The following is a 25,408-nucleotide window of genomic DNA, read 5'->3' as shown; positions in this document are numbered from 1 at the left end:
ACTACGAGATCAAATTGTTGCTATAAATCTATCCTCAGCTCTTGATTTACAAGTACCAATTCTTAATTATGAGCATCTGTGTTATAATGGATAACATTTTTGTCTCGGAGACAGAAGATCTGGGTTCAAGTCAAATTCCAGGACTTGGAGACAGTTAATTATTGCAGATGCCGGAAGCCAGAGTCTTTACATATGAATCTGGAAAAACACAGCAGATCAGAGAGCACCTGAGGAGCCGGAAAGTCAAGGTTGGGGCTGACGGACTGAAACATTGATGTTCCTGCTCCTCGGATGCTGACTGACCTGCTATGCTTTTCCAGCTTCATAGGTACTGACTGTAAATTCTGGGACTTGATGGCCAAGGAAGGTGTTTTACAGACAATGCTTAAAAATAAAACAATAAGAGCTTCTTTAAAACAAAAGAGAGATCAAAGTGAATATAGGTCCCCTGGCAAGTAAGTCTGGGGAGCCAATTATGGGGAACAAGGAAATGATTGAATAATAAACAGATATTTTGCATTAGTCTTTACAGATTATCCCATGACTTGAATCATTGAATTACAGAAGAATCATAGACTCCCTCCAGTGTGGAAGCAGGAATTCGGCCTAATCAATCCCACACTGATCCTCCGAAAAGCATCCCATTTGACCCATGCCCCTCCCCTATCCACACATTTCCCATGGCTAATCCACCGAGCTTTCACATCTCTGGACACCATGTGCAATTTAACATGAGCAATCCACCTAACCAGCACATCTTTGGGATAGTAAGAACTGCCAATGCTGGAGTCAGAAATAACACAGTGTGGAGCTGGAGGAGCACAGCAGGCCAGGCAGCATCAGATGAGCAGGAAAACTGACATTTCAGGTCAGGGCTCTTCAGACGGCCTGCCCGGCGTGCTGTGCTCCTCCAGCTCCACACTGTGTTATCTTTGGACTGTGGGAGGAAACCCACGCAAGCACAGAGACAATGTGCAAACTTCACACAGAGTCACATTAGGGTAGAATCAAACTGACGTCCCAGGCTCTGTCAGGCAGCAGTCCAATCCAATGAGCCACCTCTACTAACAATATGGAAGAGAGGAATTAAGTGTCATTAAAAGGAGATTTAGACAAACTAGTTGGGCTAAAGGCAGATAAATAACCGAGTCCTAACGGCTTTCATTCCAAAATGGCTTGCATTCAAGTAGATAAAAGTGATATTAATCCATGTATAAAGACCTGTCGTCCGCAGGATAAAATAACATTGTCAGGGCATTTCTATGACAATGTGTATTTTTGAATAAAACAGCAACACAGTGTACAACAGTTTCCAAGAATATTCCTGCCCCTTTCCCCTGGTCCAAGGGGAGTCCACCCCCTCATTCTGTCAGGCAGCACCCCCTACCCTCCCAGACTGGAGTCCTTCGTCCTTCACCTTGGCAGGCAGTAACCCCACAATTTGCGCCTCCCGCGCCCCCCACCCCCACATAGGTTGCACCCACACCCCCTCCCACCACCCCCTCCCCATGGTTGCTACCCCACCCCCTCGCCCCTCCCACCCCCCCCACCTCGCCATGGTTGCTCCCCCTCCCTCCTGCCTCCACCCCCCCCACGATTGCTCCCCCTCCCACGCCCCCCCACCATGGTTGCTCCCCCTCCCGCGCGCCGCTCCCCCCCCCCCCATGGTTGCTCCCCATCCCGCACGCCGCGCCCTCCCCACTCTCCATGGTTGTTCCCCAACCCGCGCCCCCCCCACCCTCCCCCATGGTTGCTCCCCCCGCCGCCATGGATGCATCCCCATGGTTGCTCCCCCTCCCCTCCTCCCACCACCCCCTCCCCATGGTTGCTCCCGCTCCCAGTCCCAATGGTGGCACCACTCCCAGTCCCCATGGTGGTACCGCTCCCACTCCCAGTCCCAGTCCCCATGGTGGCACCGCTCCCACTCCCAGTCCCAGTCCCCATGGTCGTACCGCTCCCACTCCCAGTCCCAGTCCCCATGGTGGTACCGCTCCCACTCCCAGTCCCCATGGTGGCACCGCTCCCACTCCCAGTCCCAGTCCCCATGGTTGCTCCCGCTCCCACTCCCAGTCCCAGTCCCCATGGTTGCTCCCGCTCCCACTCCCAGTCCCAGTCCCCATGGTTGCTCCCGCTCCCACTCCCAGTCCCAGTCCCCATGGTGGCACCGCTCCCACTCCCAGTCCCAGTCCCCATGGTTGCTCCCGCTCCCACTCCCAGTCCCAGTCCCCATGGTTGCTCCCGCTCCCACTCCCAGTCCCAGTCCCCATGGTTGCTCCCGCTCCCACTCCCAGTCCCAGTCCCCATGGTTGCTCCCGCTCCCACTCCCAGTCCCAGTCCCAGTCCCCATGGTTGCTCCCGCTCCCACTCCCAGTCCCAGTCCCAGTCCCCATGGTTGCTCCCGCTCCCACTCCCAGTCCCAGTCCCCATGGTTGCTCCCGCTCCCACTCCCAGTCCCAGTCCCCATGGTTGCTCCCGCTCCCACTCCCAGTCCCAGTCCCCATGGTTGCTCCCGCTCCCACTCCCAGTCCCAGTCCCCATGGTTGCTCCCGCTCCCACTCCCAGTCCCAGTCCCCATGGTTGCTCCCGCTCCCACTCCCAGTCCCAGTCCCCATGGTTGCTCCCGCTCCCACTCCCAGTCCCAGTCCCCATGGTTGCTCCCGCTCCCACTCCCAGTCCCAGTCCCCATGGTTGCTCCCGCTCCCACTCCCAGTCCCAGTCCCCATGGTTGCTCCCGCTCCCACTCCCAGTCCCAGTCCCCATGGTTGCTCCCGCTCCCACTCCCAGTCCCAGTCCCCATGGTTGCTCCCGCTCCCACTCCCAGTCCCAGTCCCCATGGTTGCTCCCGCTCCCACTCCCAGTCCCAGTCCCCATGGTTGCTCCCGCTCCCACTCCCAGTCCCAGTCCCCATTGTTGCTCCCGCTCCCACTCCCAGTCCCAGTCCCCATGGTTGCTCCCGCTCCCACTCCCAGTCCCAGTCCCCATGGTTGCTCCCGCTCCCACTCCCAGTCCCAGTCCCCATGGTTGCTCCCGCTCCCAGTCCCAGTCCCCATGGTTGCTCCCGCTCCCACTCCCAGTCCCAGTCCCCATGGTTGCTCCCGCTCCCACTCCAAGTCCCAGTCCCCATGGTTGCTCCCGCTCCCACTCCCAGTCCCAGTCCCCATGGTTGCTCCCGCTCCCACTCCCAGTCCCAGTCCCCATGGTTGCTCCCGCTCCCACTCCCAGTCCCAGTCCCAGTCCCAGTCCCCATGGTTGCTCCCGCTCCCACTCCCAGTCCCAGTCCCAGTCCCCATGGTGGCACCAGTCCCAGTCCCAGTCCCAATCCCCATGGTGGCACCAGTCCCACTCCCACTTCCAGTCCCCATGGTGGTACCGCTCCCACTCCCAGTCCCCATGGTGGCACCAGTCCCAGTCCCAATCCCCATGGTGGCACCAGTCCCAGTCCCAGTCCCAATCCCCATGGTGGCACCAGTCCCAGTCCCAGTCCCAATCCCCATGGTGGCACCAGTCCCAGTCCCAGTCCCAATCCCCATGGTGGCACCAGTCCCAGTCCCAGTCCCAATCCCCATGGTGGCACCAGTCCCAGTCCCAGTCCCAATCCCCATGGTGGCACCAGTCCCAGTCCCAGTCCCAATCCCCATGGTGACACCAGTCCCAGTCCCAGTCCCAATCCCCATGGTGGCACCAGTCCCAGTCCCAGTCCCAATCCCCATGGTGGCACCAGTCCCAGTCCCAATCCCCATGGTGGCACCAGTCCCGGTCCCAATCCCCATGGTGGCACCAGTCCCGGTCCCAGTCCCAATCCCCATGGTGGCACCAGTCCCGGTCCCAGTCCCAATCCCCATGGTGGCACCAGTCCCACTCCCACTTCCAGTCCCCATGGTGGTACCGCTCCCACTCCCAGTCCCCATGGTGGCACCAGTCCCAGTCCCAATCCCCATGGTGGCACCAGTCCCAGTCCCAGTCCCAATCCCCATGGTGACACCAGTCCCAGTCCCAGTCCCAATCCCCATGGTGGCACCAGTCCCAGTCCCAGTCCCAATCCCCATGGTGGCACCAGTCCCAGTCCCAATCCCCATGGTGGCACCAGTCCCGGTCCCAATCCCCATGGTGGCACCAGTCCCGGTCCCAGTCCCAATCCCCATGGTGGCACCAGTCCCGGTCCCAGTCCCAATCCCCATGGTGGCACCAGTCCCACTCCCACTTCCAGTCCCCATGGTGGTACCGCTCCCACTCCCAGTCCCCATGGTGGCACCAGTCCCAGTCCCAATCCCCATGGTGGCACCAGTCCCAGTCCCAGTCCCAATCCCCATGGTGGCACCAGTCCCACTCCCACTTCCAGTCCCCACGGTGGTACCGCTCCCACTCCCAGTCCCCATGGTGGCACCGCTCCCAGTCCCAGTCCCCATGGTGGCACCAGTCCCAGTCCCAGTCCCAATCCCCATGGTGGCACCAGTCCCGGTCCCAGTCCCAATCCCCATGGTGGCACCAGTCCCACTCCCACTTCCAGTCCCCATGGTGGTACCGCTCCCACTCCCAGTCCCCATGGTGGCACCGCTCCCAGTCCCAGTCCCCATGGTGGCACCAGTCCCAGTCCCAATCCCCATGGTGGCACCAGTCCCAGTCCCAGTCCCAATCCCCATGGTGGCACCAGTCCCACTCCCACTTCCAGTCCCCATGGTGGTACCGCTCCCACTCCCAGTCCCCATGGTGGCACCGCTCCCACTCCCAGTCCCCATGGTGGCACCAGTCCCAGTCCCAGTCCCAATCCCCATGGTGGCACCAGTCCCAGTCCCAGTCCCAATCCCCATGGTGGCACCAGTCCCAGTCCCAGTCCCAATCCCCATGGTGGCGCCAGTCCCAGTCCCAGTCCCAGTCCCAATCCCCATGGTGGCGCCAGTCCCGGTCCCGGTCCCAATCCCCATGGAGGCGCCAGTCCCGGTCCCGGTCCCAATCCCCATGGTGGCGCCAGTCCCGGTCCCGGTCCCAATCCCCATGGTGGCGCCAGTCCCGGTCCCGGTCCCAATCCCCATGGTGGCGCCAGTCCCGGTCCCGGTCCCAATCCCCATGGTGGCGCCAGTCCCGGTCCCGGTCCCAATCCCCATGGTGGCGCCAGTCCCGGTCCCGGTCCCAATCCCCATGGTGGCACCAGTCCCGGTCCCGGTCCCAATCCCCATGGTGGCACCAGTCCCAGTCCCAATCCCAATCCCAATCCCAATCCCAATCCCAGTCCCAGTCCCAGTCCCAGTCCCAGTCCCCATGGTGGCACCACTCCCACTCCCACTCCCAGTCCCAATCCCAGTCCCAGTCCCAATCCCCATGGTGGCACCAGTCCCAGTCCCAATCCCAATCCCAATCCCAATCCCAGTCCCAGTCCCAGTCCCCATGGTGGCACCACTCCCACTCCCAGTCCCAGTCACCATGGATGCTCCCAGTCCCCCATTACCCTGACGACGGGTCCCCTCCCGACAGTTGAGTGGCCCGGACTCCGTCCGCAACCGACCAATGGATCCAAAAGGAGGAAGCGGCCCATTCGCCCAACGACAGGTGACATACAGCCGGCCCTACCTCTGGTCTCACACCGTTTCCGTGCTTCGGGCTGACGGGCTGCCTCCAACCCTGCGAGCCACCTCCAACCGAAGCCACGCCCTCCCAGACGTCATTGCGTAAGGCCGTACGCAGACCACGCCCAATCCGCGCGCTGATACAAGGAAGCAAAAGTTGAAATTGGGAGCTGCTTCACTCGGTGTATCCTTGCAGGGCTACGGTCTAGACCAAGTGCAAGGTCATGGGCAGACCACGAACAGGTGTGATCTCACTCACTTGTCCTGTTCTATTGACCGACCATAGCTCTGAAAGCTCCATTCTGTTTCTTTTTCCAATGATTGTTTCAAAGCCTAATGAGTATCTTCAGCATTTACTGTTTTAATTTCAGATTTCTAGCAGCCGCAGATTTCTGCTTACCAGGAACCCTTACTCTGTCTCTCTCTCTCCCTCAGATGCTCTATGACCTGCCGAATATTTCAGAAATTTGATTTCAGCACCTGTATTATTTTAATTTTGGGTTAAAATGTATACATATATTCAGTTTTTAAATTATTCAAGTGTTGTTATAAAATGTAGAATTGTTTGTTCATCATTCTTCCCGGTTTCACTGGTTTTGATGAGACTGAGCAACGAACTTGGGTTTAGGGCAAAATACTGCAATGTCAGAAAATAACAGCATGTTAGTTGATCTTTGAAAGTAAACTATTATTTCAGGAGTAGAACCTTAACATTTTCTCCGCTTGTAGTTATATTTTGTTTTATAACATCCTCGAGACATCCAGGTTGCTTCATAGACAATTACTTATGGGGTGCAGTGACAATTATTCCTTATCACCTTGCCTCAGGGTTCAACAAAGATCACACTGTTGCGGCTGGGACGGTATCACAGGCACTCCACCCCGGTTTATGAATCTGGTGAACAAGGTGATAATGTCCATACAATCTGATTCTGTGATATTGACTGAATGAGACATCCCCAAAGCAGACTAGAGTCTGACAATTTGGGGAAGAACCACCTCTGAAAAGGAATCGGTGAATAAATAAAACTCACTATAATTAGAAATAAAAAGTTAGAATTAGCGCTTTTGGATATTTTACTGAAGTATACTGAAAACTTTTAATAATAGGAAATGTACATAACGTTTAAATAAATGGTGCGGATTTCCGACGCAGCTGTCCCGGCCATGCCCGACACCGTTAATGAGCGGATGTGATAAAAAGAGAAAATGTTGGCAAACTCAGCCGATCTGGTAACGTCGTCAGTAGAGTGGAACCATTCTAATATTATTTATTTCACCTCCATTCTTTCGAGCTTGTCGTGGGGGTGCAGGTTCCGAAAGATAAAACACCCACGAACATAGCGCCAAAAAATGTTACTCGCTGGAGAAACTCTGCAAGTCTGACAGCATTTGTGGAGAGTGAAAGCAGAATTAATGTTTCGATTCTAGTGATCCTTGTGCTTTCAAACTGCTTTCAAATCTGCTGAGTTTCTCCATCAATGACTAAACGCTCAGCGTTTCTATATACATTGGAGATAGTTTACTTTTAATTGAAGAGATGACTGATGGAGTTATATATCTTATAGGAAGCAAACTGACTGCAATGTTTGTTGTGCATTTGAATTCGTTTTTTTAAACAAAAGGAACAAACTCATTAAAAACGGCAACAAAACAGAGATGGGGAAAAAGTGAATCAACCTCAGCAGTTCCAGGTTGTAGCCACTTGGGGCTGGTTCTGATTGGTGAATATGTGGATACAACGAGCCACTCAACACCGGCCATTGGGTGAGGGGACGGTTTAGGTCACGCTTCTGGCGCGGTATACCGCCTCTGATAGGTGTGATCAATTGAATGACATCTGGGAGACCCGCCCTCGCAATCTGATTGGGCGTTGTGTCTCGTGCCTCGCCTCCCGGTCCTTCCACTGCCGCGGCGGCTGCTGCTGCGGAACGAGAGAGACACGGAGTAAACCCCTATCTCTCCCCTCCATCCCCCCCTCCCCATCCCCTTCTTCCCCGGGCGCTGGTTGGGATCCACGTTCTCGGCGATGGCGACTGCGGCAAGGGCGCTGCTCTCCGCCGCCCTGGGCAGCACCCGGACGGCGGCAGCTGCGAGCAGCTTCAACGGGCTGGGCGTCAGCAGGCAGCGACAGCAGCGGACGGTGAGTGAGCTTCCGGGAATGAGCCGGGGGGGTCTGTCTCCCACCCAGTTACTGAGCACCCTGAATGTCCCCGCCCACCTTGGCTAGGTGCGGAGAGTACTCTCTTTACTCCTCACTTTTGTGCTGGTGTCCCAGCATCTTTTGAAGGATTTCCCATCCTGTGCCCACTCCTAACTTTAGGGGGTTCGGTGGAGAAGATTGTTTACTCTCTCCACACCCTACTGTTGGGTTTGGGATTAGTTCTCCATCGGGAGCAATGCAGTATCTTTAGAGGGATTTCCTATTCCTCCCCAATTTTTTTGGGTGCATTATTTCTCTTTCTCTCCCCGCCACCTCCCACCCTGAAGGGTTTCCTTGTCTTTCTCCCCCCCCCCCCCATTGCTCTTCTCCCACCCTCGGGTGACTTGCTGTCACATCAGCTGCAGCAGTGACCCCTTGACTCAGGAGAGGATGGAACCTGCTCTGTTGCACTGGGACCTATGCCCTTTCAGAATGAACAAGGGAACAGTAGCAGTTAGTCTACAACCCCTTCCCCCAAGGATGTAGTTCCTCCCTGGGGCTTGCCCTGGATGGAAAGCGTCTCTTTACGAAGCACCTAATGTCTGCCAAAATTTCCCAGGATGTGGCAAGTCCTGGGTGAATGGTGATGAAAAGTTTTGATTTCTTTTTTCAAGAGAGAATATCAAGGAACAATTTGAATTAAAAGTGGGTGGGGAAAGTGATTTCACTTTACAGGGCTGGGAGCTGGAGAGGGAGAAGCATGCGATAAGCAGGAAGGAGACCGGGGAACCGCTGCAGGACTGCCTAACACCTGACTTGAAAGATACACGGCTGTTGTGCTGCAACAAATACCAAAGCGAATAGCATTGAAATGACTTGGCAGCAGAGTTTGCAAGCTGGAATTCCTTGGTTCCCTGCTCATGGTGCACGTTGTATATATGGCCTGCTCAGCTGTAAAGCTGGTGCACTGTCAAGATGATTCAGGGTGTCGCTGCTTGTGAAACTGTACCCTTAAACAAAAGCGACACATTGGGAGAGGGGAAGGCAATCTGTCTTTTTTCTCCTGTGGAAGTAGTATCAAAATGTTGGATGCTGTTGCGGCAACTGTACAGTTGGGAGTGTGTTTATGATTGGCACGTGAGCACTTTATGCCCAGTCCAAGGATTCCTGAGCAAAGTTGTGAATGATTTATACTTAGTTGCCTGTCATTGCTCCTAGACCTGCATCTGTTCATGTCACATGTTGGATGACTAATTTAGCCATTACATGCACTTTAGATGTTAAATAGAAACCAACTGTTCCTATTACTTCCACAATTCTCCAAACTGATATTCCCTTGAAATCCCTTGTTCCAATTACCTCATGGCAGAAGTGTTGTAAATACCATCCTGGAGCCTTGTTTCCAGTACGTTGTTCCCAGTGCATGGAAACTGCATTACCACAGTCCTTAACAATTTGTACATGTTTTCTGCCACCTCTACATGGAGTCTCGAGAGCCAAGACAGGGCAGTTTGGATACTGCTTTTCTTTTGATTGAAATGAATATTGTGAACACGTGAAAATGGTGGAAGTATGGTTAGTTCCTAGAAATTTAGTGAATAAGACCATTATATTTATATTTGGGGCAGGCAGTGGCATAGTGGTATTATCATTGGATGTGTTATGTTTACAAGAATTGTGCCAGGGATGTGAAATCTCAGTTATGAGGGTAGTTGCAGAGGTTGGGACTGTTTTTTTCCTTGGAGAGAAGAAAGCTGAGAGGCGATCTGATGGAAAGTTTTCAAATTCATGAGGGGTCTGGGTAAAGTAGACAGGGAGAAACTATTCCCATTTGTAAAAAGGATCAAGAACCAGTGCTCGGAGATTGGAAGTGATTTGCAGAAGAAACAAATGTGAGCTAAGAAAAAAGTACATCATGCAAAGTTGGTCACCAGTCTGCTTGTAACTACCTGGGAGTGCTTTGGACGCAGGTTCAATTGAGGAAAAATTTAGAAGTCATTGGATTATCTAAGTAGAAGCAGTTTAGGAGTCCATGCGGGTGGGACTTGGAGGCAGGAGAACAGTGGGGCTGAATTATAATGCTCATTTGAATTTTGTTTGATTTGATTGGGCAGACACGGTGGGCTGAATGGCCTTTTTCTGCATTGCAACAAGTTTTCAGTTTACTCCTATTCAGCTGCAGTACTTACCATCCTTTGGGAATCATTCTAAATCAGGAAAATAGATAAGGTAGTTGTCATCATGTAATTTTCTTTTCAGGCAACTTGGGTGTACTGCCATATGCTGATTGCCTTCCAGCTGGGTATCTTTCAGGTTATTTATGTTGTGCAGCGGGAAATAAGACAGTAACTGACAGCTTCAACTAATGCACATTCACTTAAATATTAATAAAGCATTGTAAAGTGAATGTGTAGGACAGGCAAACTGTCATGATATTGCTTAAAATATTTATAAGGATAATGAGCAAGATTTCATGTCCTAAGAGGATGGAGAGAGCAAATGTTTAAGACACTAAAGAGATTGGGATGTATGATTGTGCAAATTGGGAGCAGGAGTGGTCCATTTGGCCTCTTGAGTCTACTGTCACTCACTGAGACCATGTCTTCACATTCCTGTTGATCACCAATGTGTAACACACTATAAATGATCCGTTTACTGACTTAGTTGGAAATGTTTCCTGCCACTGTCAGAACACAGTTGAGTTCTACTAACTTACATTAAAAAGCATGGTCCATTGTGACCTACAGAGGGTCCTGTTTACATGTCACTTACTGTATAGTAGATCAGAGATAATGGGAACTGCAGATGCTGGAGAATCCAAGATAACCAAGTGTGAAGCTGGATGAACACAGCAGGCCAAGCAGCATCTCGGGAGCACAAAAGCTGACGTTTCGGGCCTAGACCCTTCATCAGAGAGGGGGATGGGGAGAGGGTTCTGGAATAAATAGGGAGAGAGGGGGAGGTGGACCAAAGATGGAGACTACAAGAGAGTTACAGTGGGACAGTTGAAGGGTCTAGGCCCGAAACGTCAGCTTTTGTGCTCCTGAGATGCTGCTAGGCCTGCTGTGTTCATCCAGCTTCATACTTGGTTATACTGTATAGTAGATGTTGATCTACACAGGACATCTCGTACTGTAAAGGAACATGTCCTATTCGTTAATACTGGGGAAACAATTAAGAACTCATTAAAGGAATACAGTGCCAACCCTCCATCTCATTTTATCTTCCGTGGCTCCTGTTCGAGGATTTTTTTGAAGGGGTTGAGTCCTGAATAATGTTTCCTGGAAGTACTGAGCAAGCAGCATATGTGGACAGAAGAACAAGAGTTCATGTTTCAGTTTGATGTTCTGATCAGAGCTTGTTCTTTCTCAGTCTATTTAAGGTTGTCATCCAAAGTTGTCTGTTTTCTATCTTGACCCCGACTTCTTCACCACTTGCCAATGATTGAGGCATTCCAAAGGGTATTGAGTGATTATTTGGATAGGAGTGGTGCGTAGGGATATAGGGAAAAGGCAAGAGATTTATTTCAGGTTAAAGTTAGGAACAATGGGCCGAATGGCCTCATTGTGCGCTGAAACAATTCTATGGTGATGCACGTTGCAGTGTGGAGCTCACCAGCTTCCTTGAAGGGTGGAACAAAGCTTGTGTGCTGACTCTGACAAGCTACTACATTGAATGAGATGTTAAAGGATGCGTCACCTAATGTTTGAGAATCAGAGCCAGACATTTTCCAATGGCATCTGCACTTGATTGCATTCCAGACATTGCTGTGATCGCAAGAGCTTTTCAAACACATTGGCTTGACCAATCTGTCACAGGTATTTGTACTTCCCTGGCAGGACCCTCCCTCCCCAGGTCCTAATGCCTGCCTGCAGAATGATAGTCTTGTCATTGCAGAAGACATTTATACCTACGTTGTTGAAAGACACAGAAGCCTTTGGGAAGGTACAATAAGTTTGCAATAAGATAGAACAAAACAGAGAGAGGATGTACCTCTCCAAACATATTGAATGGGCAAGTTTCGTGTCAGCGGTTTTAAAACAATGAGCATGTTTGGTAAGGTTAATGCACAGGAGAGGCGAGCAATGCTAGAAATTAATATAAGGAGTTTTAAATTAGTTCATTGAATGTAGGCATCACTGGCTAAGCCAGCATTTTGTGCCTGCCCGAAGAGTCAACCACTTTGCTGTGGGTTTAGAGGCCAAACTAAGTTGGGATAGCAGGCATTGTTGCAGGATGCTGGAGATCTAACTGTCTGTACATTGAGAGTGGTTATATGTCACTGTTAGGCCAGTTTCTTCTTCCAGATTTTTGCTGTGAAAATGTCACATTTCACTAGCCTGTCACTTCAACACACCACTGTATTCCCACACTAACATCTGTCTCAGGCATGCTGCAGTGCTGTGGTAACACTTAGTGCAAGCTTGAACAACAGCGTCTCCTTTTCTGCTTGGGGGACCCTGCAGCGCCTAGGACTCAACATAGAGTTCAATAACGTGAGAATGTGATCACATCCATTTTTTTTTTAACCCACATCCTGGTCCTGTCATGACACGGGTTGCTTTCAGCAAAATCTACCCATTCTCTCCTGCTTTTAGCTCATTATTACTTATCCAGCTTCTCTTCAGTCAACAAATCCTCTGTTTACTGACATCTGTCTGTGTCTGAGCCTCTTCAGCAATTTCTATTTTTTTCACATTTCGCCATCTTTCTGGGTGGGATTTGAAACCATGTCCCAAGAACATTAGCACGGATCCCTAGATTTGAATTCAATGGAAAAAAAACAGAACTTAAAAGTCATTCTGGTGACCATGAAAGCAATGCTGACTGGCTGTGCATACCTCGTCTAACCTACACGTGGCTCCAGAGCTGCCCTGATGCTGCTCAGAGATCAGCCATGTCCACGTCTCCATAAGCGAGTAGAAAAAGAAGTATCCAGCCGGGTGTTTGAGAAATAAAAGTGCAGATGCCTGGAGTTCATTGAGGTGAGAACAGGAAGAGACTCCCTGACTGCATGTTCCTGTCGCTCTGCTGAAGCTAATTGGAGCAATAATGATGAGGAATATAAAGCAGATTATTAAATATGAAACTTTGCACTGGAGACGATCATAGCCATTACTAACAAAGCCTGTCCCCCCTCCGCACTGTTCAGCCTATGCAAGTTTGTTGTCCGTCTATTAACTCAAACCCCATTAACAGATTCTTCTCTGTTAGTCTGTTTCATGAACCACTGCTCATCAAACAGCTGAAAGAAAGCTTCTGGTCTTAAAAAAAAAATTTGTGAATTGTTGTGTTGGTGGTTTTTATTTTACATACATCATGTATATTTAAAAATCTCCTTCCTATGAAATTTGAGATTGCCCTTATTATGAATGCAGTGTGTTTCGGCCATCAAATGTGTAACTGATTTGATTGAGTCTGGTAAATACTGCTGCCCAACTTAAATGCAGTATGCTAAGGGACTCTGAAGACCCATCCCGCTTGCTTTTTCTTCAGTGGGGAATAACTGCTTAAAGAAACAGACTGGCTGCAGAGATGAGTGATGAACACAAAAACCTTGGGGTAATGATCCTAATAACACATCCATCATATAGCCATACTGTGCTTGGCTGATCTTTAGCTGTTAACATTTCTCAAATGCTTTGTGTCCAATAGTTGCATGCCAGAATTACTGCTTGTGCATATATTTCTAAAGGGATGTACTTGAATTCTGAGCGTGTACACTTCTTTCAGGACCATAGAAAGAGGAGTAAGCTGTCCAGCCCCTTGATAGTCGTCTGCTGCTAAAGACTATGGCTGGTATTCTCCTAATGCTGTGTTACCATGCTATCCTAGGTATTAGCCATTAGTCTCTAACAATCTATTGATCTCTGCATTGAACGTATTCAGTGACTGAGTTTCTGCACCTCTCCGGAATAGAGAATTCCAAAGAGGTTGGTGGGAAATAATTAAGCTGAAAGGATCTTGTTTGAATGCTTCAAAACGGAAGACTGCTGCATGCAGTATGGGGAATTGAGTCTGATCATGAATCCTAAGAAACAGGAGTGGGGGCAGTCATTTGGTCCCCTGAAACCCAATCAATGATTCAATAAGATGAAGGTTGAACACTCTGTGATTCTTAACTTCCCTTTCCTCTCTGCACCGCCCCCAGCAAAAAAACACACAATCCTTGACTCCTTTGTTGATCAAAACTCAACCTTGAAGATATTCAATAACTCGCCTCTGCCTTCTGGGGAAGAGAATGTCAAAGTGTATTGACCCTGAGTGGAAGAAAAATCGTCTTTCTCCCCTTCATCTTAATGGAAGACTCTTTTATTTTTAAACTCTGCCACTTTGTTCATGTCCAATTTGATGTATAATATTTTCCCAATGACATTTTGAATTTAAAAAGAAAGACTTTGAGTTCCTCTATTTGGGAAGGAGAGGAGTTCTATTTTTAGTTACCAATTGTGACTTTAGAGCTGAAATGTGCAGCTTCATGAACTGGGTCCCCAGTGATGCCTGTGCAAAACGGTAGATAATTGGTTTGTGGAAAAGTCTCATGGCAACAGATTCTGAACTGTACTGATATAAATAAAATAATTATTCATAGTTAATAACACAGCTCTTTGAAATAATTGTGCAAACCCTTTACGATTTCATATTTCTTGAACATTTCAATCTACACGTAATTATATTGTATTGCAAAATGCAGGACTGCCTAATTTATGGAAATGAAAGGTCTACTGTAATCTGATTTTGGTTTAAAGCTGATTTATCATTTGGCAGGTTGAGTTTAAGTTCTTAATTGCATATTGTTTGACTTTAATAAATTCTTAGATCGGGCTTTCTCAGTCTTTGTTCTAAATCTTATTTGTGGAATAGTGCCTTTTCTCCTTGGTTCCATTTTATCACACATTTATTTTTGTGGCAAGTTAGAGGTTGAGGAAGTGGGATTTGAGTTGTCTAGCAAAGACCGCTATATGAGACAGAATGATTGGGTATATTTATGTTAATCATATGCAGCAGTGTACGTATATGAGCTCAAGTGTCCTGACAGAATAGCCTACACAAGCAAAGGTCAACAAAGAAAATTGTATCTGAAGTCTCATTTATGATGCAGCAATCGTAAGAATGCCTGTTAGTATCAAGTATTTTTTTTGAGTCTGGATAGTGAAGTGCCTTGTTACTTTGTGCACGAAATTGGTTCCTAGAAACTGACCTAAACCCTTCAGTTCCTTTCAGGAAAGGGAATTTGTCATATCTAATCAGCACTTTAGCTGTTTGGGTCATAAAGTGACCAGAGCTATTGCCCCACTCAATCAGAGCAAAGGAGGGGATGGGCAGCAATCCCTCCAAAACAATAAGGGAGACTTGGTGAAGGAGCTAGATTTGAGGATTTTGTAATGCCAGCATTAAGTATAGTGAAGGGTTTGCTTTTCAAGACTTGTTCGGTTTTCAGTATTAATTTATTGACAGAATAACTAAGCAGGATTTTAAACGTGAGTTGTAAGTTTTCATGACTTACTGGATGAATGTAATAATAACTGTACAGTGCATGAAGACTTTATGAAAATCGCCAGGAAAAATAAGCGTGTGATGTTGCAAAGTTCCTCATAGCCGGTGAAATAACTTTTGAAATCTATTAATTGCAATGCGAATTTTGCAAAGTCGCACATTGAGAAGTATCCTATCCACCAGGGTCACGCGCTCTGAGGGAGCTGTGTTTGTTGTGGAGCTTTAACTCTGCCTGCCTGCCCCTCTGTCTGACTTTAACCCCCAACCCCTGTGCCCGCACTGACATCGTGCTCTGTTTGCATTGATGGGATGTGACAATTTTCAAGCCTGACAATGGGCTCCCAGCAGTATCAAGGTTAGGATGTGCTGTTGCACCTGTGGATTGATGCTGTCTGGATGTTTGTTTGCAGTGAGGAATCCCCAGCTCATTTGGATTTGCAGGGCCAGTTTGTCAACTGGCATTTGTCAGTTGATGTCAACAATAAACTTGATAGCTAATACACCTGGGAAGTAACATGTAGCAGAAAGGATGATATATATTTTTAATATCATATTTCAGACAGTTTTTGTACTTCAAGCTACCCATTACTCAAAGTCCTTTGTAGCTAAAAGGAAGCATGCTTTCAGGCCTGTGCTGCATCAATTCCAGCCATCTCCCCCACGGTACTCCAGTTACTAACTTGCCACTTGTAGATGGTACCCGAGAGTTTTGGAGCAGTTATATCTTCACAACATGGTGAAAATCCAAAGGAACTTAACAGAAGTTGTGACTAAGGGAGAGGCTGAGAAAAGGTCCTCTCAGAGAGGGAAGTGTATTCTCGTGCAATGTTGGCAGAGCCAAGATGTCTCCATGTATTGGCGGAATGCACCTGGTGCTGAGGTAGAAAGGTGCAGACAGATGGCTGGAACTGAAAAATTAAAGAGCATGTGCTGAAGCTGGGAGATGAAACATGATTAGAAAATGAGATTGCTGGAAACCAACTTGCAAAGATTGAGAAATGTGAATTTGGTGCAATGTGTGGAGGCCAGCTTTGCCTCTGAGCATGGAGCTGTCCTTGTGCATACCCTCACGGCATGCTTTGTAGCTAAGGAAACATACGGGATACCTGCCTGTGTTAGTCAAGGCATTGGATACAAGAGCAGGAAGCTTATGTTGGAGGTCTACATACTGTTTGTGAGGCCACAGCTGATCACCAGAACTGCACACAGTATATCACATTCTAGAAAGGATGTGATTGCTCCAGAGAGTATGCAGAGGAGATTCATCAGGGTGTTGTCTGGGCTGGAGTGATTGAGCTATGAAGAGGGATGCAGTAGGCAGAGGGTGTTCTCGGAGCATAGAAAGCTGAAGGGGACATCTTTTGTTGAGGTGTACAAAGTGATGAGCGGCATAGATACGGCAAATCTTCTCTCCTTAGTGGTGTAGTCCATAACCAGGGGGCTATCGCTTAAAGATAAGCAGAAGAAGGTTTTGAGATGATTTGAGGAAATGTTTCTTCAGAATGTGGTGGATCTCCAGAACACAATAACCGAAAGAATCGTGGAGGTAGAAACTGTCGAGGTATTTAAGATATACACTTGGAACACCACAGCATACAAGGCTATAGGCAACATGCTGGAAAATGGGATTAGAATAGATAGGTGCTTGACTGGCACAGACACAGTGGGCCGAAGGGCCTCTTTCCATACTGTTTTTAAAAAAAAACTCCATGACACTGTTTTGAATTTAGCTGGCCTTTCCCTGTTGTTCAGGAGCTGTATGTTCTGGAGGTTTTAATTCAGTGTAATTTGCTTCCCCATTCTGATTTCTCTGGGCTCTGGCTGTCTACAGTTGTCAAGGAGTGGCGACCAACTGCTAGACTGTGCTCTGAGCTGATGCAAACCCGCTGCAATGACAGGGAGATATTGCACAGTGGAGTTCCATCCAGTCCTTCCTATTGCACCACTCCCCACATGTTAGTTGCTGTAATTTGACACAGGTTGCAGGCACTCATTGTGAATGGTTCAGATTCTGTTTTGTCACTGACGCTGTTTAAACTGCTGAAGCCCACGTTGCCTTGCTGTCCTGCGTTGCTCAGCGAACATTGGTGATTTATTTCACTTCCCTGGTTCGGCAGATTGCCTCTGTGCTTATCCAAGTGCACCTCGATATTTTTCTTGATTGCTGACGAAGATGAGTGTTTGGGATTGCCAGGGTGTGGTTTCATGAAGACTAGTCCATGCAACGCTAATAACCGGTTATTTCTCTGTGGTATGGTAGAGAATGTATTCCTTTTGAGTGACTAATCGATTGTGAATGTACTCAGTTAAAGGAGATTAGAATTTTATGGGCTTAATTTGTGTAAATTGACTACCTTTGGTAGTTATGCTTTGATATCAAGTTCATTTAAAGCTTTAATTAAATGTGCATAACCATTGCAATTATATAATCTAAACAATTCTTGAAATAAGAGTTGAGGCTTCCTGCGGAACAATGACAAAATTGGGTTATTTTAGCAACGTGCTTTGAGTGACAACAGGCTGGCATTGTTGGCTATCCCTGTCATTTCTGCACACTTGGACTTCTGCTTACCTTCTCGATCAAGGGGCAGGAGGTGGAGTAGCCCCACTGTCACTGGACTTGGAATCCAGAGGTCCATACTGATGCTGTAGGGACCTAGGTTCAAATTCCACCATTGACCTTAACTTCAATTCATAACATCTGTTACTGAGAGCTTGCTTCAATAATGGTGACCATGAAACTCTCAACAATTGGTAGTTGAAAATAAAATTGTGGTTCACAATGTTTCTTTTAAAAAGAAAATCTGCTGTCCTTACCCTGTCCTGTCTACATGTGACTCCACACTCAAAGTTGACTTTCACTGCCTTCTGAAATCATCGAGCAGGCTTTCCAGTTCGGGGTAGATAGGGATGGGCAGCAAATGCCAACCTTGCCAGTGATGCTGACATCCCATGAAACAGGAAGAAATGCGAGGAGAGCAAAAAACTCCAGCAGTCCATTCAAGTAATTGGATGGATAACATATTCTCTGAATGAAACAATGAAAATTCCAAGTTGTCACAACTCCATTGAGAAATTAACTTTGTACAGGGAACAGGTGGGTCACCTATTTGAGGGCCGCTCCCAAGGGTGTTGTCAGGTAAATATACTCATTTCATTAAGCTGCGATGACTCACCAAGCACTTGGTATTTTAACTAGCCAATCTTCAGAATGATATGAAGCAGCTTTCCCATCAGATAGGTTCCAATCAACATTAACACGTCATTGAGACTCTGCTCTGTGGCTCAGCCCCACGGCTCAGTCATTCAGTGGTTCTGTATGCTGTCTCGGAAAGACATCTTACATACTTTCAACCTCAGCTTTGACATTGCAATTTATCTTCAAGAGAATCAGACTGGCCACGACAAACTGATGATTATTGTCTCCTCTGATTTTCATCTTTTTACCATTGTCTGTGATCCTAGGCCCTAAATTCTGGAATTCTTTGCGCAAGTCTGCCCTCATTTGAGATGTTCCCTAAAACATGACATTGGAAAAGCACTTGTGGTACGGCAGTAGTGTCCCTACCTCTGGGCTAGAAAGTCCACGTTCAAGTCCCATCTACCCTGGACATGTCATAACATGCTAAAACAACTTTCTTGATCCTTTTAAGAAAGCTATAGATCCCCAACAAAAGGCAAACCCTGCCAAAGAAGGACCCAAGTCTGAAAAGTCACCTCATGGCCTCGTCTGAATATATCTTGTCTGGCTTTTGGATTTTGTTTACTCGTGTTCTCATGTAACACCATGGAACTTCTCACTGCATCAAAGATACAGTGAGAATCAAGGTTGTTGTTGACACACCACTAATCTGTTTTCAAGAGGTTCTATCTCTTTTCCTGTTGTGGCAGTAAAGTCTGGTGGCAGTCCCGTTGACATGCTGAAATCAGAAAAGCAGTGTATATCTTCATTATGGGTTTGTTTTGCCTGACCCGATGAACTTACTCTGGGCTCCATTGAGCTTCAGGTTACACTGCATTCATGAGCCCTTTTAAGCAGTTGTTCGATTGGGAAATGGGCCAGTTACCTCACGCAGTCTCTCTAATTCATTCAATCATTTGATTATTTTCTTGTTAACCTGTTCAGGCATGTTATTATGCCCCATGGAGCAGGTGGGACTTGAACCAGAACTCCTAGCTCAGAGCTGGAGACTCTATCACCAGACGACAAGGGGCTCTGGTCAAACATTTTGATTTGGACAATGTCCAGTTCTAACCTGCTCACCTATTTAAAAAGGTCAACAGCGTAACACTGGCAAATCAGCCAAATATTGCTTAAAAACACTGAGAACTGGGTTCCATTCAACAAGCTGCTTCCCGATGAGTTATAGAGTCATAGAACATGAGAACAGGCTCGATTGTTGACTGACTTCCTGGTTTTGGAAGCCTCAACAAAATTGGGGAATGGCCAGTCATGATAAAACTGGAGGGAAAGACCAAGCTAAAGACAAGTCTTGCTCCTCCCAAAGCTGCTTTCGCTTGTCAGTTGGCCACATCCACCACCTGTCTTTTCATCTTCATTGGTGTTAAGCTCAAGCCTGTGAGTGGCAGGAGCAGATCAGCCAGCTTGCTATGCACTTCATATAAGTCAACAAAATCATCCATGACACCTACATAACTTGTACTGAAGGAAAGGATGACAGTTATGAATAAGCCTAAATACACACAACATGCGGTTTCAGGGTCATTGTACCAAGTGGGTTGGGGCTAGGACCCTTGTTTACTGGCTCCATCCTCTAGTACCTCACTACTGAGATCCTCTAGTCAGTAGGCACTGCAGCCCGGGACAACGATTGGATTAGGGGCTTGGGCCATCACATCTATGCCAAACACCAAACTACACTACTCGTTTACTTATTTGTACTTGATCAACAGAGTCAGGTAGAGTTCTCTTAATGCTTGCTGCACCTAGGCTGCAAAAAAATATTTCTGAGCAAATAAAACTCCTGAGTATGGCAGACACCAAATGACTATTTGGCACAGCAGGCCAAGCAACATCTTAGGAGCACATGCTGCTTGGCCTGCTGTGTTCATCCAGCCCCACACTTTGTTATCTTGGATTCTCCAGCATCTGCAGTTCCCATTATCTCCGAATATTTGGCACATTAGTGATTTCACAGAAAAGTTGGTTTCAAATTGTCTCCTCAGAATGACTCAAAAATACCTTCTCTGCCTCAGGAGACATTTCAGTTGCAAAGGTTGGATCTGTGACTTGGAGCCTCTTTCACATGTGCCTGACACTGTGTATTCGGGCTTAGCCATAGCTGTCGTCTTTTTTCTCGGTTCAAGTTATGTAGATGTCATGGATGATTTTGTTGACTTACGTGAGGGGGATAGTGAGCTGGTTATTCTGCTCCTGCTGCTCAAAGGCTTCAGCTTAATGTCAGAACGAAGATGAAAAACCGGGATGCGAGCCTCGAGAATGAAATTCAAGTTATGAATTTGGGAGATGTCGCTGACACTGGAATTTGAAACTGTCGTCTTAGAATTCTATTTCGAGCCTGGGCTTATTAGTGTGCTAGCACTTGGTAAGTTGCAATGGAAACAAAAGCTCACAGAGGAAAATGTTTTCTTTTGGCCAATTTCCTGCAAGGAAGAAACGCAAGGAAAATTTAAAAACTAAATCTCTCTCAAGAATGTAATTTGAAAGCAAAAACACTAGATCAAAATTTAAGGCTAAACTGCTTGTAAAATTTGGAATAAAACTACACTTAGCCTGAGTCCTGGATCTGAGAAAAGTGAGAGTTACTTCAGGAATTAAAGGTCTGGTTTGTTTCAGCTGATTATCTTCATGCCTTTCATATGATTGTTGAAATGTGTACTTCAACCTTCAAAGGTATTCTTTCAAAGAGTGACAGTGGTTACATTGTATGCTTTGAGAGGCTGAAGTGTTTGCCTACAAATTTCAAACAACACGACAAGTAATTAATTGATGCATACAAATGTCTTCCCCTTGCACTGTCAGAAATAACAGCTTTGATTAGTGCACCATGTCTCTGCCAGCAATTCTGAGAACAATTAAGAGCTTTGTTTATAGCAGTGCAGACTGAGGCTGAGGTAACGGGCGATACAAGGGTGACTTGCACTCAGAGCAACTTTGTCAAATGTCATTAGGTTGGAGCGTCTTTTGAAGAGAGGCGAGCCTTTAGGCATGGGATTTCCTAACACCTGCTGAATCCTCTCGCCTCCATCTCTCTGCAGCCTCTGTTAGTATTTTTAAAAAATGCTTTACAGTGAGTTGAAATGAGAAAAAATGCCCAATGTGCAAAACTTTTTAACCAACTTGCTAATAACTTGTTTAATTTTCTTAACCCTTGAGTGGGTTTTTCAGGCCAATTCTCATTATTTTTTGCTGGTAACAAGTACCTGGAGATTGCTCAGAGAATTATGTTACATTAGTACAGGCTTGGTTGGGATGATAAGATTTTATTGTGAGTGACTTCAGCACTGGGTTAAATTACACAAGCTTTTAGGGTAACTTGATATCATTGAGAGTTGAAATGCATCAAAGGGAAATTCATGGCTTAAATGTCAAGCTTAAATGCTTTGGGGCTGTGGTTGAAATAATTGATTCATCGGGAAGGAGCAAGTTTTTGAGAGGCTGTGGAGTTGAACATTTATTCTATGTCCCACAGACTCTGATTAGAATATTTGAAAAGTTAAATTTTAATGATTGCTCCACCTTGGATTTAACAAGAATCCAACAACTGTTCCTCCTTTTTGAGACAACTTTGACCTGTTGTTAACCAGATTAAATATGAATACCTGATTAATCTTCCAGTGTAATCCTGCTTTGTGATTTCCAGTCTGTTCATTTTAATGTCAATCTTTGCCAGAAATTATCTTAATAGTTTCTCCAATCTTTTTTGACTCTTGATTTTTACTCATGGTGTTTGTTGCTGACAAAGTGGTGTTGCCCGTTCCTATTTGCCCCTGAGAAGGTGGTGAGTGAGTGGTAAATCTACAGAACAGGATCTCCAGGCAGATATTGGCAGCATCAATTCACTCAAAAACAAGATTTCTTTCAGAAGTTAATATTTGGAGTGCGCTACAAGCGTGATTTAAGTTGTGTGAGACTTGCCCACATGTTGCAGATATTTTTAGCATAGATATTTTTGACTAACCCATTTGGATATGTTATAACATAGCTTCTGGAACAGGTGGGACATGAACCCTGGCCCCCTGGTCCAGAGTTGAGACACTAAACTGTGCCACAATCACCCCTCACCAGTGTTGTATATGCTGACCAGGATCTCATGGCCTGGACTGTTTTAGCTCCTAAAGCTTTCCCTACTGAGGAACTTCCTCCTGTTATTTCTGGCCTGTGCACTGTTGATAGGGATTGTCTGTCCCATTGTTGTCATCCTACACCGGTCAAGATGTTAAAAGATACATTAGGCTGACCCGGCTCGCCCTTCATCCAGCAATCCTTATGCCTGGAAGTTTGAACTAAACTTTGAAGAGTATAGTGACAGATGCATGCCAACGCTGACAGAATTCTCTGAATTTGTTTTGAGTTTTTATTCTTGAAAGCAAGTTTCAAATCCTTGGTAGATATTCTAAACAGTGGTGATTCTTTATTTTTGCCTTGCTTGGGTGAGGAATTCGAGAGGGCCAGTCATTTGGAGCTGAGAGATGCGTGTATTGCAATAACTCAGCATTAGTGTGGAAACAAGACCGAGAATGTGCTGTATGCCGAGATGATTTACCGTCCTTTTTAATCGCGTTTAGGTGAAATGAACCCATCTGTATTTCTGTGAATCAGCGTTGGATAATGAGCTATAAAGTGGCGGAGATGAAAGGCGTGCTGGAAATGTGAAACAACAACCTGCTATTTTTTTGAAAACAATGGCTATCTTATTTTCACACTGTCATGATGTTCATTGAAGTCACTATTGTCACTGTTCCACTGCAACCATATCCAGAAGATGCTTTAGCCAGTTGTAATGCAGGGAGGTGTTCCAAGGGTCACAGGTGAAAGAGCAGTTTGGGGCTGGAGTAGACATGATCATGGGGCAGACAAGCAGATAGGTCAGAACCAACGAGATATTAAATGGGCTGGATGCTTCCTACAGCAGCTAGATGGCTGGTCTAATTCTGAGACAAGAACGTTGCATTAGGCGATTGTTTATTTTTGTAAACGCAATAAGATGACAGGATCTGTAAAGGTCCTCTGGATAGAGCAGCCTTAACTCCTTGGCCTCGAATGGCAGTTTTTGTTTTGTTTTTTAAAAAATCATGTTTACAGGATGTGTGTATGCCTGGCTGGGCTAATGCTTGTTGCCCATCCCTAATTGCCGTTGAGAAGCTGCCTTTTTGAACGATATGAGTGTGGGAGGGTGGGCTGGGGTAAGTGCACCCAGAGTGGTGTTAGGAGGGCAATTCTAGGTTTTTGTGATTATAATCAGAGGTGATGACACTTCTGATTGCCTAGGTCAATGCCAGGTTGTCCATCTAGTTTCATTCTTATGACTTTGTAGCAGTTTAATATAGCTAGATGGGTTCAATGCTATTTCAGAGGACAGTAAAGAGTTAGCTACATTCCTGTAAGTCTCTTGTAGCATAGAAACTTAGAAAGTGGAAGCAAGCCAACTTCCCCTGTTTGATCATGGTTGATCATTCAACTCTGTACTTTGTTCTCGCTATCTCCCTATACCTTTTTTGATCCTTTCAGTTCTAAGAACTATAAAACTCGTCCTTGTAAAGATTGGTTTTGGCCACAACTGCTTTTTATGATAGAGAACTCCACTAGATCACCAGTCTCTGGGTGAAGACATTTCTCCTCCTCTCAGTCCTGTATGACCTGCACCCTACCGTTAACCTGTGACCCAGTTTCTGAGCTCTACAGTCATTGGGAGCATCCTCCCTGCATTCGCCCTGTCTGGCCCTGTTAGAATTTTCAGTCAGACTGGGTCAGATCAGGATCGGCAGTGCGGAGATCTGAAACAAAAGCAGAAATAGCTGGAGAAACTCAGCAGAGACAATGTTTCAGGGAATGGACTGATGAAGAGTCACCGGACTTGAAACGTTGACTCTGCTTTCTCCCCAGAGATGTTGTCGGACCTCCTGAAGATCACGTTTCCTTCCTCAAAAGTCACTTAGTGTACCAGATGAATTTTTATAGCAATCCGTTATGGTTCCATCGTCTCAATTGGATTTGCTTTTGAAAATAGTGCAGATTTATTTTAGTGATTGTGGTGACTTTGGATTCCACCAGCTGCAGTAGCTTTTTCAGTATGATGTTATGGTTGTGTGGCTGTGAGGCTTGTTGCCACAGTTTCTAGTACAGTTTATGTGGGAATAGGGAGCAGTGACATGATTAAACATGAATAAATGTACTTGGATTCATATTCATTGATGGACTGTGTAGCATTAAAGAGTAGTTTCAATTCCTTGGAGGTCCAGAATGGACTCCTTATGGTGCAGAGAGAGACCATTCAACTGTTAAATCTTAGTGACCCTCCATAAAGCATCCCACCCACAATCCCACATTTTCCATGGCAAATCCACCTAGACTGTACATCCGTATGCACTACAGGGCAAATTCGCACAGCCAATTCATCCAACCTGCACATCTTTGCACTGTGGGTGAAAACCGGAGCAAACCCACACAGAATATACAAACTCCGTACGCAGTCGCCCGAGGCTGGAATTGAGCCCGGGTCCCTGGTGCTGTGAGGCAGCAGTGCTAACCCCTGAGCCACTGTGCCAATTTTGAAATTGGCAACCCTGCACATGAGCAGCGTTAGTTTCTTTACACCTCATGACTCTCCTGTTCTTTTGCTCCCCACTTCTTGATACAGGGAATGTCTGATGGAGGTGAAACAATTACCTTGTATAAAGTAGGTCAAATCTGTGTTTACGGCACACAGTCGTTAAACTGATCCATGTAACTGTAGCAATTGTTAGGTTACAAAGAAAAATCTACTCTTCAACTTTCTGTGATGAATGAGAGTATTTTATCGAGGAATGTCATCGATACTTAATTTCAGAGCATACAATGCTATATCTGAAACAAAAGAAGAAAGCTCTTGATGCACGATGAATAGACATTAAGTCTACTTTGTGACCTCCCAGGAGCTTTTGGGACTTGGCCTTATTTCATGACATTTGTCCTGGTCCATATCATGCTTGCAGTAGCTCAGTGTTCATTTACTTCTGTTTGATA

At 46.8% G+C, this 25,408-nt stretch overlaps 3 protein-coding genes across 5 annotated transcripts in view; 1 reads left to right on the top strand and 2 right to left on the bottom strand.

The window, feature by feature from the left end:
• micu1 (mitochondrial calcium uptake 1) overlaps positions 1-5,669 on the bottom strand; it is a 106,477-nt gene extending 100,808 nt beyond the window's left edge. For 2 of the 3 annotated variants that reach the window (XM_048563725.2, XM_048563728.2), the window contains exon 1: positions 5,566-5,669. The gene's annotated coding sequence lies outside the window, so the exon portion shown is untranslated. The other variant, XM_048563726.2, reaches the window with a different exon arrangement.
• Positions 155-4,958, bottom strand: LOC132206368 (putative per-hexamer repeat protein 5). The gene is made up of 2 exons (XM_059640360.1): positions 3,371-4,958; positions 155-198 (listed from the first exon to the last, which is right to left on the bottom strand). Exons 1-2 carry the CDS (start codon positions 4,956-4,958, stop codon positions 155-157), a joined length of 1,632 nt encoding a protein of 543 aa, XP_059496343.1.
• A 1,785-nt stretch (positions 5,670-7,454) lies between the features above and the next one.
• The window catches only part of mcu (mitochondrial calcium uniporter), a 163,537-nt gene continuing 145,583 nt past the window's right edge, over positions 7,455-25,408 (top strand). Inside the window, exon 1 of the mRNA XM_048563788.2 lies at positions 7,455-7,704. Coding sequence (XP_048419745.1) covers positions 7,591-7,704 — 114 coding nt within the window. The 5' untranslated portion in view covers positions 7,455-7,590. The remainder of the gene's footprint in view (positions 7,705-25,408) is intronic.

Source organism: Stegostoma tigrinum, chromosome 37 (genome assembly GCF_030684315.1).
Source record: "Stegostoma tigrinum isolate sSteTig4 chromosome 37, sSteTig4.hap1, whole genome shotgun sequence".
NCBI classification, from domain to species: Eukaryota; Metazoa; Chordata; class Chondrichthyes; order Orectolobiformes; family Stegostomatidae; genus Stegostoma; species Stegostoma tigrinum.
Note: the sequence above shows the minus strand (reverse complement) of the source record. Positions and strands in the feature narration are given on the sequence as shown.

Coding starts and splice junctions, on each gene's coding strand:
- LOC132206368 (XM_059640360.1), bottom strand. CDS start 4,958: ATGGGGATTGGGACCGGGACCGGGACTGGCGCCTCCATGGGGATTGGG. Junction 199..3,370: donor GGGGACTGGGAGTGGGAGCG/GTACCACCATGG, acceptor GTGTTTTTCCAG/ATTCATATGTAAAGACTCTG.